At 40.4% G+C, this 13,668-nt stretch overlaps 1 protein-coding gene across 2 annotated transcripts in view; it reads left to right on the plus strand.

The window, feature by feature from the left end:
* The window catches only part of TXNRD3 (thioredoxin reductase 3), a 69,928-nt gene that overhangs the window by 39,282 nt on the left and 16,978 nt on the right, over window positions 1-13,668 (plus strand). For both annotated transcript variants that reach the window (XM_045989679.1, XM_045989678.1), the window contains 3 exons: window positions 1,616-1,692; window positions 2,272-2,428; window positions 6,763-6,870. In XM_045989679.1, the coding sequence (XP_045845635.1) occupies window positions 1,616-1,692; window positions 2,272-2,428; window positions 6,763-6,870 (342 nt within the window). The remainder of the gene's footprint in view (window positions 1-1,615; window positions 1,693-2,271; window positions 2,429-6,762; window positions 6,871-13,668) is intronic.

Here is a 13,668-nt window from a genome sequence, read left to right on the forward strand (position 1 = left end):
AGAAATGACTATCTTAACAATATTGAGTTTTCTAGTGTATGAACTTCATAGATCTTTCTGTTTATCTATGCTTTTCTCTGCAATATTTTATCATTTTGCTCTAGAGGTCTCTCATGTATTTTGCTTAATTTGTCTCTACATATTTCATGTTTTTAAAGTATTATAAAATGGTATTTTAAATTTTTAAATTTTCAGTGTTTAGTTGGTAGCATATAGAAATACAAATGATTTTTGTATGTTGCCCTTATTGTAGATTCTTGGGGTTAATGTCTGCATATACAGCCAGGTTTGTTCTTTTTTTAAATTGGCCCACCTTTTATTTCTTTCTCTTGCCTCCTGCACTGGTTAAGTCGTCTAGTACAACGTCAAATAGAAATTGCTTGAGAGTGGGCATCCTCATCTCGCTTCCACCTAAGAGGTGAAGCATTCAGACTTTCATCATTGCTAGGATGTAAGCTGTAGATTTTTTTTTATTTACAAAGTGCCTTTTCACAGATTGGAGAAGTTTTCTTTTATTCTTAATCTTCTGAGGACTATATTAAAATCCTCAAATGGTGTTAAATTTTATCAAATTCTTTTCCCATACCTATTGGGTGATGATTAAATTCTTTTCTCCATTATTTGGTTAATATGATTAATTACATTGATTGATTTTTGCATGTTGAACCAAATTTTATTTCGGGCACAAACCTCAGTTGGTCATGATCAATTATCCTTTTTATATATTGCTATATTTCATTTGCTAGCTAACATTTTGTAAAGTATTCTGCATCTGTGTTCATGAGGACTATGGGCTTATAATTTTATTTTAATATCTTTTTTGATTTTTGTGTCAGTTGTTTATGCTGGTCTCACAAAAAAGAGTTGGGAAGTGTTCCCTCCTCTTTTTTTTTTTCCTGGAAGAGTTTGTATCCCATTATTAGTATTTCTTACTTAAGTTTTGATAGACTTTACCAGTGAAGTCATTTGGGTCTTTAGTTAATTTATGGACAGTTTACAATTTGTGGATTCAGTTTCTGCAATGAGTATAGGGTGTGTTCCTCTGCTAGGGTTGCCATAAGAAAACACCATAGACTGAGTGTCTAAACAGAAATTTCGTTTCTTACAGTTCTGGAGGCTGGAAGTCAGATCATGGTGTCAGCAGGTTTAGTTTCTTCTGAGGCCTCTTTCCTTGCTTGCAGATGGCACCTTCTTCTTGGGTCCTCACGTGGTTGCCCCTCAGTCTGTGTCATCTGTGTCCTAATTGCCTCTTTTTATAAAGGACATCAATCATATAAAGGCCCTACCCTAATGGCCTCATTTTAACCTTAATTACTTCTTTAATGGCCCTGTCTCCAAATACATTACATTCTGAGGCACTAGAGCTTAGGACTTTAACATGTGAATTTGGTGTGGGGACATAATTTAGGATATAACATAGAGTTATTCATATTTGCATATGTGTGACTTGGTAAACTGTCTTTCAAGGAATGTTTCATCTAAGCTGTCAACTTTATTGGCATAGTGTGTTCATAATGTTCTGTTATTGTCCTTTTAATGTCTGAAGGATTTGTAGTGATGTTCCTTTCATTTCCAACATTGACAATTTCTGTTTTGGATCTCACTCTTAATATAGGTTTTGTTAGCCATTGGTCGTACGTCCCGTACAAGGAAAATAGGCTTGGAGAAGATTGGTGTGAAAGTCAATGAAAAGTAAGTACATGTGGGATCATTGCACTGTTGCTACACAAAACAAAATGTTTCTACAGATTACCTCTTGGAAATTCTCATTTAATTACTAAGATGCAAAATTTTAATGCTCTGAGTTTGTTTCACAGTAAGTACTGTGCCAGCTCTGTATTAATTAGTTTTTTAATTAATGAATCAGTAACTCTTTAGTGTGTGCCTTAAAGAACTGATACATTAAATGGTAATTTTTAAAAATAAATTGTGGAAATGTCTTAACCCACTGTTTGATTTAGAGTTAATTTTTATGTTGTTGGTCAAGCAAGGAGAAAAATTTCAAAACTCTAGTGCAACTCTGGGGGAAATCAGGAGCTATCCTTGGCATCCAAAAATGTGTATGGTTTCAGGTGGTTTTTTTGGAGCTACAGAAACCCTTATGATTCAAGCCATTGATCTTACAGAGATTGATGACCTGAGGAGCCTCTCTTCTTAGAGGGAGGTCTTTGTTCTATGTGTTCAGTCATTTTCTCTTGGAAAAGTTGGTGTTAGTCATCCAGAAGTACAGAATAATCATAATGTATTTGTTTCCTTTCCAAAATCCAATAGGAGTGGCAAAATACCAGTAAACGACATGGAACAGACCAATGTACCCTATGTTTATGCTGTTGGGGATATTCTGGAGGGTAAACTTGAGCTCACACCCATTGCTATACAGGCAGGCAAGCTGCTGGCTCGCAGACTTTTTGCTGGCTCTTTGGAAAAGGTGAGGTTCCTACTTTTGAGATGGTATCTAGATCAAAACTGTGATTAGAAAAATCAGTACAAACCGCACTTGTGCACTTGTTTTGCAAGGAAGGAGTTCATCACAGATAAGTTAGTATTTAGTAACAGTTTTTAACAAATATCATTTGAGTGCCTGTTGTGTGCAGGATGTCATGCTAGGTGACATACAGGGGATTGGCATGGTTCCAGCGCCAAAGGGCTTCCCAGGAGAATCTAGGATCATGAGTAATGTAAGACAAGGGGCAGTTAGTTGTAACTTATTGGACTGGTAACTTATTGCCGAGATGGGCAATCGCTGGCCCTGGCTTCAGTGCCTGCTGGTGTGTGAACCTGGTCAAGTTGTTTCAAATCTCTGTGCCTCAGTTTCACCTCTGCCAAATGTGAAGGTGATGATTTCTACCATCTCCTGCATCTTTCGTTGTCTTCAATCAAAAATATGGGACGGGCTTTGTAGGATGAGTAATTCAAAACCAAGGAAGCAAAGCACAGGGCTTTTCTGGTAAGTAGATAATGTATTTGCAAACATGACTCTCAGCAGGACTGCGAGCAGTCTGTTAGAGTTCCATCTCCACGAGACCATGTGGACATGTGGAAGTATTGGTGGATGAAGGGCCTGGGGAGGGGGGTGGTGAGGAATGCTAAATGTTTTGTCCTACACAAAGCATTGTCCCTTCCATAATACTTAGAGCATTTGGAGTGTGTGCAGGCAGAGCACTTGGGGATAGAGGCATACAACTGGGAATAAGGCTAGAAAATTTATTTGGTGCCAGCTCATCAAAAATCTCTCATGCTGGGGCATCTGGGTGGCTCAGTGGGTTAAGCCTCTGCCTTTGGCTCAGGTCATGATCTCAGGAACCTGGGATTGAGCCCTGCATTGGGCTCTCTGCTCAGCAGGCAGCCTGCTTCCCCCTCCCCTCACCTGCCTCTCTGCCTACTTGTGATCTCTCTTTCTCTCTGTGTCAAATAAAGAAAGAAAATCTTTTTTAAAAATACTAAAAAAAAAAAAAAAACTTTCATGCCAACCACAATAAAGAATTGGAATGGCCTTCTCTATGCAGTGGGAACTCTTGAAGACCTTTATTTCCTCCATCTTTCTATTTGGAAAGGTGTCAAACCACAGGAAGAATAGTAATAATCACCCATATTACCCTTTCTTCCACATTCCCCAGTTATTAATATTTTGCCCTTTGGCTCTCTCTCCTTTTCTGAATATGTATGTGTACAATGTGTGTACTTTATTTCCAGAGCCTTTTAAAAAATTATTTATTTTCAGTGTTCCAAAATTCATTGGTTATGCACCACACCCAGTGCTCCGTGCAATCCGTGCCCTCCATAATACCCACCACCAGGATTACCCAACCCCCCACTCCCCTCCCCTCCAAAACCCTCAGTTTGTTTCTCAAAGTCCACAGTCTCTCATGGGTTGTCTCCCCCTCCGATTTCTCTCCATCTCCCATTCCAGAGCTTTTTGAGGTAAGTGGCAGGTGTCAGTGGCGTTGGCCCCTGTATACTTCAGCATGCATCTCCTGATGACAGGCATCTTCTTCCATAACCAGTTTCATCATTCTATCTGAGAAACTGAACAAAAATGTGATACTATTCAGATTGCCTCAGATTTCCATTAAGCATATGTACCTGGATATGTTGATTCATGTGGTATGTTTAGCTCTTTTAACTCTTAAGTCTCTTTTAACCTGAAATGGTTCCCCTGCCTTTACTTTCCTACTTGTTTTTTGTTTTTTTTGGGGTGTGTGTGTGTGTGTGTTTACTTTCCTGGTTGTTTTATTTTTCATGGCTTTGATTTTTGATGAGTCCAGACTACTTTCCTTGTGCAATGTCTCATGTTCTGGGTTTCTCTGTTTTACATGATTAGGTTCAGGAGAAATCTTTTGAGTACGTCTTAATAAAGGTTGCTCCACTCTGCTTATTGTGTCATGCCAGGTGCCTCGCAAGGTCATGAGGGAAGACCCGGAACATAGAGGGAGGCATTGCTGGGTGGAGGCAACAAGGACACAGCTCTGCGGGCATCAGTGGGTGGGACCCGGGATGGTGGACATACAGTGTGGTAATGCAGTTAGCATTTCGGGGTGTATGGAGGGGGATTAGTTGCCAAATGCTTTAAGAATTTAATCAAGGCAGCCGTGGGGTGGAGAGATCTGAAGACACAGCAGTGTGCTTAGTGTGAAGAAAGAAAGAACCTAAAGGTATCAGGACTAGAAGGAAGGCAACAAGGAGGGCAAGATGAAGTCAAGTTTAGGTGGAGAAGTTGGCCGAAGATGCAGAGAAAGTGTTTTAGATGAAAGGAAGAAAGATTGAGGAATTTCCTATTGATTATTCTTACTTGATTAGATACAGGAGACAGAGGCATCTGTTGAAAATGAGGCTTCCCCTGTAAGCCATGGGACATAGGATCAGCTGCTGGTCAATATAGCTGACTCTTGGGGCGCCTGGGTGGCTCAGTCGTTAAGCCTCTGCCCTCGGCTCAGGTCATGATCCCAGGGTCCTGGGATCGAGCCCCGCATGGGCTCCGTGCTTAGTGGGGAGCCTGCTTCTCCCTCTTCCACTTCCCCTGCTTGTGTTCCCTCTCACTCTCTCTCTGTGTCAAATAAATAAATAAAATCTTTTAAAAAATATATGGCTGACCCTTGAATATGGTGTGGGTCCACTTACGTGTGGATTCTTGTCAATAAACACAACACAGTGCTGAAAATTTTCTCCCATGTGATTTTCTTAGTAACATTTTCCTCTCTCTAGCTTACTTTATTGTGAGAATATAATATACAATACATATAATATAAGAATATGTGTTAATCGACTAATTTACATTATTGGTAAGGCTTCCAGTCATAGGTAGGCTATTAGTTAAGTTGGGGGGGTCAGGAGTTATATGGGGATTTTTGACTGCATGGGGGTCAGCACCCCAACCCCTCAAGGGCCAACTGTAAGTGGGGTGATGAGTTTTTGCAGGCCTAATAGAAGTCAGAAAATACCAAGATTATCCCTATGGTTATGTAGTTTTTTCCTAGCCATGTTAGAAAAAGGAAAAAATCACTTGGCTTACCCACGATTTGCAGGTTAGCAAATGTGAGGTGTGTCAGAGCATCTAAGTTCAAGATTCTAGGCTGATGTATGTTATACATAATCCTCCTCATTGATGTGGGGATACCTGGTGGCTTGACTTGTTTTTGCTTGGGGTAACAAAAAGTAGAAACTTGCTCACATTAGGCAGACTGAGGGGGTTTCCTACGAGCATCCTATGACTTGGTGAGTTGAAACACTGACTTAGAACAAGCGCCGTGCTAAGGCTGGGCCACACCGCATTTGGAGCTGGAACTGGAACTGGGGTCACGGCTACTCTGGGGCCCCGGCACACAGGTGGGGGTTTCACAGGGTGAAGGCCTTACTTGGCTCTAGCTCCACTGGTGCGTTTCTTCCTATCCCACTACCACCAGGGGATTCTTCCTTTGCTTCTAACTCATCTTCTTGCAAAAGAATTTGATTGACGTAGCTTGCTTTTTCTCCATAGATTCTGGCCAGCTTTCTCATTACCTTTCTTTGGGTTAGAGGTCACCCTTGACCTAATCACCTGCAACCTGTTGGCAGGGTTGAGGGGACATGTAGTGCAATGGACGGTGTCACTCCTTGTTGATGGGCAGGCCTAGTGACCTTCATCTCCGGTTGTACCGTCTGCCCTTTCTCTGCTCCTGCACACTGCTCTCTCTCCACACACAGTTCTAATGTGCTTGCACCAGTGTGCTCTGGTTCTCCGTGCTGTCACAGACACTCTCTTCCAGGCAGGGCTGCCACCGGCACTCACACTCACTTTCCCGCAGGCAGGTGTCTGGAGCTGCTGGAAGAGGCATGTAGGGCTCAGAGCCTGCAGTCTTCCCTCGATGTCCACCCATGCTCTGCCTCAGTCTGATAAGGGGTCTTTGGGGTTCTGTCAGAGCCACAGGATCTCTAAGAACCTGTGTTAGCCACCCCTTTATACTATGCTATCTCCCCTTGATGGTCCAGGGCAGTCACCCAGTCCCACACTGTTCAACTGCTTCTTTGCTCATCTCCTCTGTGGCAGTTAGGTGCATGGCCAAGGGTGGCTGGTCCCATCCGTGGGCCCCTGGCCAGGGTGTGCTCTCTGCTCTGGAGTTGCGCTCACCCCCTACTCTGAGTGTAACTATAAATTCCCTGAAGTGGTGAAATGGAAGAATCAGTCACATTGGACCAGGCTTATTTTCCTCTTAGAAATGTATGTAATGTAGATTTTTGCTGTGAAAAGTGTCACAGAATAAGCAGATGTGATTTGTTTATTTTCAGTGTGATTATGTTAATGTCCCGACTACAGTGTTTGCTCCTTTGGAATATGGCTGCTGTGGATTATCTGAGGAGAAAGCTATTGAAGTGCATAAAAAAGAGAATCTCGAGGTAAGATTGTGTTTTATGGCTTACTTTTTCAGAATTTGTCTTTGAATCAGCTGACTTCGCAGTCACTTTTTGTTTTGCAAGTTACCATAATGGTTAGAGTGTAGGAAATCATATTCGTATTTTGCGAAAATAAGGAATTAAGTAATTTAAACCCTATTTCTCTAGCCAATAGTAATCATACAGTTGGGGGAAGGAGGATAAAAGATGTATGCATTAGGACTTTTGAGTTGCAAGTGACAAACGTCTGTTTGAGTAGCTTATACAAGAAAGCACAAGTTATTATAGGAAATTTTGAAATGCAGGAGTATATCAAGGCCTTAGGAAGGGATGGGAACCAGGCACTGCAAGACCGTCTCAACTCATGTATGCTTGCAACTCATTCTTCTTTTGGCATGCAGACTTCATTTGCTTCTGGAATGTACATAGCAGCCAAAATATGTCCTTTCTTCCACAAACAAGTTTTTTCAATAGTTTTGGTCTTAGGAGGAACTGATGGACTCCCTGTTTCTCAGTCTTAATTCTGAGTTATGGAAGAGGACATCTGATTGGTCCAAGTTGGATCAGCTATCCACCCGCTTCCATTGAGCGTGGCCAGAGTCAGGCTCCTGTCCCATCAACAGGGGACATCTGCATTGTGGATGGGCTCAGTGGTGGGGAAGGTGGGCAGTTCCTGGGGTTGTCAACCTGGTTGCGGGCTGTGAGCTGTCAGAGTCTCAAAAAGATGTCATCTGCACATGTTTATTTCCACCTGCCCTTAACACCCGCCCCATGCAATCATAACAAGCTTATAAATATTTTCTTACATTGCAGTTTTATGGGTAGTTTGAGTGGCTTTTTTTCCGTACACCCTTCAAACATAGGAGGGATAGGGAGAAATCAAAAGAGCTAGTACTTGATGTTTCAGCAAAACAGATTTGAAATCTCATTCCTCTCCCTTAAAGTCACGTCAATTACTGGCAATTCCTTGAAATCAAAGCACTAGTTAAATAGCCTGATGACTAGCTGAAGCTCTTGTTTACATCTCCTGTATTGGGAAAATGAGCGATTAAAACTTTATAATGTTGTTTTAGATGGTTGTTTTCAATAAGAAATATGTGCTTTACAGGACATTACTTGATCAGTGTTTATAATTAACCCTTTGTAATAATGAGCCATTTTTTTTTTCTGCAGTGGTGATCTTTACTTGAGTCTTGGAAAATTGATGGTAACAACTATGGATTTAACACTTAGTTCTAAAACTTTTGAAATTAATGAGAAATTAAGATAGAAAGGCAGGTACACGAGAGGAAGCATGTAGAAGGCTATACACCAGACATGGGACCATCTTTATAGGAAAAAAGCCCCCTAGGTTTGTGGGATTACTTTAGGTCTTTTTCCTAAGCTTCACTGCAGATCAGCTAACCTTTTCCTATATATTTATGTAGCAATTTATTTGTTATGTTTGACAGGACCAGAGATTGGATTTATTAATTATTTTTTAAAAATCCTATTATGCAGAGATTTGAGAAAGCCTCTCAATAGTACATACATAATATTTTTTTCAAAGTGAGAAAATCAAGGTGGGAAGAAAACGAGGGTAGGGAAAATTAAGATGGTGTTAGAAGAAAGGTGAATTTGTTGGTTTGCGGAATTCATGCCCTAAAGTTAAGTAGATTTTCTTTACAATTAACCTAAAAATTATTTCCTACTACCTGGCTAAAAGAGGGAGAATTGACAGAGATTTCTCGTTTTTACAGAAGGGGCATTGAAGGTCTGGTGAATAATGGCCTTAAAATATCCCCTTAGTAAATATAGTAGTGGGTTTTATAGAACTCTTCCTCTTTCTTTCTTTCTTTCTTTCTTCTTTCTTTCTTTCTTTCTTTCTTTCTTTCTTTCTTTCTTTCTTTCTTTCAATTTTATTTATTTGACAGAGAGAGCTCAGTCAGGGAGAGCAGTAGAGGGAGAGGGAGAAGCAGGCTCCCCAGCAAGCAGGGAGCCCAATGTGGGACTCAATCCCAGGAGCCTGGGATCATGCCCTGAGCCAAAGGCAGATGCTTAACCATCTGAGCCACCCAGGTGCTCTGTACACTGTTTCTTACTAGATCCTGAAATGCAGTCCCGTGGCATGATGCCACAGTGCAGTGTAATAAAAAAGTAGTTCCTGAAGGGGCCAAAGTAGGGCTGTACTGATGTGCTGCTCTCTGGTGACTTGACTTAATACAAAGTTGTTGAGTATCTAGAACCATGTTTTTTAACTGTTTTAATATAAATTGCTTTAAGAATCTAATGAAATTTTTGGTTCCCAGGGAAGACCCCCTCTACATGCTGATGTGCCTGAGTGTCATCCTTAATTCCTCCTTGTTGGTCACCATCAATAGTCAGTTCACCAGGAATTGCTACCAGTTTGACCCCCAGAGTATGTCTCATGTGGACCTATTTCCATCCCTGCCCTCCCCGTCCCATTTCAGCCCACTGTCATCTCTTGCCTGTAGCCTTTCTCCTGGTCTCCCTGCATTCACTCATAGCCCATTCCAGACTGATCACCACACATCAGCCAGAGGAGCTTTTTTAAAAAAAATTAATTCTTAATTAATTTTTAAAAAATTAATTCTTTTTATTAACATATAATGTATTATTTGCCCCAGAGGTACAGGTCTGTGAATCAGCAGGCTTACACACTTCACAGCACTCACCATATCACATACCCTCCCCAATGTCCTTAACCCAACCACTGTCTCCATACTCCCCTCCCCCAAGCAACCCTCAGTTTGTTTTGTGAGATTAAGAGTCTCTTATGGTTTGTCTACCTCCCGATCCCATCTTGTTTCATTTTTTCCTTCCCTACCCCCCAAGCCCCCCACTCTGCCTCTCAAATTCCTCATATGAGGGAGATCATATGATAATTGTCTTTCTCTGATTGACTTATTTTGCTCAGCATAATACCCTCTAGTTCCATCCATGTTGTTGCAAATGGCAAGATTTCATTTCTTTTGATGGCTGCATAGTATTTCATTGTATATATATACACCACATCTTCTTTATCCATTCATCTGTTGATGGACATCTAGGTTCTTTCCATAGTTTGGCTATTGTGGACTTTGCTGCTGTAAACATTCGGGTGCACGTGCCCCTTGAGATCACTACATTTGTATCTTTAGGGTAAATACCCAGTAGTGCAGTTGCTAGGTTGTAGGGTAGCTCTATTTTCAACTTTTTGAGGAATCTCCATGCTGTTTTCCAGAGTGGCTGCACCAGCCTGCATTCCCACCAACAGTGTAGGAGTTTCCCTTTTCTCTGGGTCCTCTCCAACATGTCGTTTCCTGATTTGTTAATTTTAGCTGCTCTGACTTGTGTGAGGTGGTATCTCACTGCAGTTTTGATTTGTATTTCCCTGATGCCAAGTGATATTGAGCATTTTTTCATGTGTCTGTTGGCCTTCTGGATGTCTTCTTTGCAGAAATGTCTGTTCATGTCTTCTGCCCATTTCTTGATTGGATTATTTGCTCTTTGGGTGTTGAGTTTGCTAAGTTCTTTATAGATTTTGGATACTAGCCCTTTATCTGATATGTCATTTGTGAACATCTTCTCCCATTCTGTCAGTTGTCTTTTGGTTTTGTTGACTGATTCCTTTGCTGTGCAAAAGCTTTTGATCTTGATAAAGTCCCAGTAGTTCATTTTCGCCCTTGCCTTCCTTGCCTTTGGTGATGTTTCTAGGAAGAAGTTGCTGCAGCTGAGGTCGAAGAGGTTGCTGCCTGTGTTCTCCTCAAGGATTTTGATGGATCCCTTTCTCACATTGAGGTCTTTCATCATTTTGAGTCTATTTTTGTGTGTGGTGTAAGGAAATGGTCCAGTTTCATTTTTCTGCATGTGGCTGTCCAATTTTGCCAACACCGTTTGTTGAAGAGAATGTCTTTTTTCCATTGGACATTCTTTCCTGCTTTGTCGAAGATTAGTTGACCATAGATTTGAGGGTCTATATCTGGGCTGTCCATTCTGTCCTATTGATCTATGTGTTTGTGCCAGTACCATACTGTCTTGATGATGACAGCTTTGTAATAGAGCTTGAAGTCTGGGATTGTGATGCCACCAACTTTGGCTTTCTTTTTCAACATTCCTCTGGCTATTCTGGTCTTTTCTGGTTCCATATAAATTTCAGGATTATTTGTTCCATTTCTTTGAAAAAAATGGATGGTATTTTGATAGGGATTGCATTAAATATGTAGATTGCTTTAGGTAGCATAGACATTTTCACAATATTTGTTCTTCCAATCCAGGAACATGGAACATTTTTCCATTTCTTTGTGTCTTCCTCAATTTCTTTCAGGAGTACTTTATAGTTTTCTGAGTACAGGTTCTTTGCCTCTTTGGTTAGGTTTATTCCTAGGTATCTTATGGTTTTGAGTGCTATTGTAAATGGGATTCACTCCTTAATTTCTCTTTCTTCTGTCTTGTTGTTGGTGTATAGAAATGCAACTGATTGGGGTGCCTGGGTGGCTCAGTGGGTTAAAGCCTCTGCCTTCAGCTCAGGTCATGATCCCAGGGTCCTGGAATCGAGCCCCGCATCGGGCTCTCTGCTCTGCAGGGAGCCTGCTTCCTCCTCTCTCTCTGCCTGCCTCTCTGCCTAGTTGTGATTTCTCTCTGTCAAGTAAATAAAATATAAAAAAAAAAAGGAAATGCAACTGATTTCTGTGCATTGATTTTATATCCTGACACTTTACTGAATTCCCGTATGAGTTCAGGCAGTTTTGGAGTGGAGTCTTTTGGGTTTTCCACATAAAGTATCATATCATTTGCAAAGAGTGAGAGTTTGACTTCTTCTTTGCCAATTCGGATGCCTTTTATTTCTTTTTGTTGTCTGATTGCTGAAGCTAGGACTTCTAGTACTATGTTAAATAGCAGTGGTGATAATGGACATCCCTGTTGTGTTCCTGATCTTAGCAGAAAAGCTCTCAGTTTTTCCCCATTGAGAATGATATTTGCTGTGGGTTTTCATAGCTGGCTTTGATGATATTGAAGAATGTACCCTCTATCCTTACACTTTGAAGAGTTTTGATCAAGAAAGGATGCTGTACTTTGTCAAATGCTTTTTCAGCATCTATTGAGAGTATCATAGGTTCTTGTCCTTTCTTTTATTAATGTGTCGTATCCCATTGATTGATTTGAGGATGTTGAACCAACCTTGCAGCCGAGTTGCTCTTGGTGCAATCCCACTTGGTCGTGAATAATCCTTTTAATCTACTATTGGATATTATTGGCTAGTATTTTGGCGAGAATTTTCGCATCTGTGTTCATCAAGGATATTGGTCTGTAATTCTCTTTTTTGATGGGGTCTTTGTCTGGTTTGGGGATCAAGGTAACTCATAAAATGAGTTTGGCATTTTTCTTCCATTTCTACTTTTTTGAACAGTTTCAGGAGAATAGGTATAATTCTTCTTTAAGTGTTTGGTAGAATTCCCCTGGGAAACCGTCTGGCCCTGGGCTTTTGTTTGTTGGGAGATAGATGATAACTGCTTTAATCTCCTTACTGGTTATGGGTCTGTTCAGGTTTTCTATTTCTTCCTGGTTCAGTTTTGGTAGTTTATATGTTTCTTGGAATGCATCCATTTCTTCCAGATTGTCCAATTTGTTGGCATAGAGTTGCTCATAGTATGTTCTTATAATTGTCTGTATTTCTTTGGTGTTAGTTGTGATCTCTCCTCTTTCCTTCATGATTTTATTTATTTGGGTCCTTTCTCTTTTCTTTTTGATAAGTCTGGCCAGGGGTTTATCAATCTTATTCATTCTTTCAAAGAACTAGCTCCTAGTTTCCTTGATTTGTTCTATCACTCTTTTGGTATCTATTTCATTGATTTCTGCTCTGATCATTATGATTTCTCTTCTGCTGGGTTTAGGCTTTCTTTGCTGTTCCTTCTCCAGGTTATGTTGTGTACTTGAGACCTTTCTTGTTTCTTGAGAAAGGCTTGTATGGCTGTATATTTTCCGCTCAAGACGGCCTTTGCTGTGTCCCACAGATTTTGAGCAGTTGTGTTTTCATTATCTTTTGTTTCCATGATATTTTTCAATTCATTTTTAATTTCCTGATTGACCCATTTGTTCTTTAGTAGGATGCTCTTTAGCCTCCATGTATTTGAGTTCTTTCCTTCTTTCCTCTTATGATGAATTCTAGCTTTAGAGCATTGTGGTCTGAAAATATGCAGGGAATGGTCCCAATCTTTTGGCACCGGTTGAGACCTGATTTGTGACCCAGGATGTGATCTATTCTGGAGAATGTTCCATGTGCACTAGAGAAGAATGTGTATTCTGATGCTTTGGGTTGGAATGTTCTGAATATATCTGTGATGTCCATCTGGTCCAGTGTGTCATTTAAGGCCTTTATTTCCTTGTTGATCTTTTGCTTGGATGATCTGTCCATTGCAGTGAGGGGGGTGTTAAAGTTTCTTGCTATTATTATATTATTGTTGATATGTTTCTTTTATTTTGTTATTAATTGGTTTATATAGTTGGCTGCTCCCATGTTAGGGGCATAGATATTTAAAATTGTTAGATCTTCTTGTTGGACAGACCCTTTGAGTATGATACAGTGTCCTTCCTCATCTGTTATTATAGTCTTTGGCTTAAAATCTAATTTATCTGATATAAGGATTGCCATCCCAGCTTTCTTTTGATGTCCTTTAGTATGAAAAATTGTTTTTCACTCCCTCACTTTAAATCTGGGGATGTCTTTAGGTCTAAAATGAATTTCTTGTAGACAACATATCAATGGGTCTTGTTTTTTTATCCATTCTGATAATGGATTTATCATTTAGCCCATTTACTCAG

This window comes from Meles meles, chromosome 20 (genome assembly GCF_922984935.1).
Source record: "Meles meles chromosome 20, mMelMel3.1 paternal haplotype, whole genome shotgun sequence".
Taxonomy (NCBI): Eukaryota; Metazoa; Chordata; class Mammalia; order Carnivora; family Mustelidae; genus Meles; species Meles meles.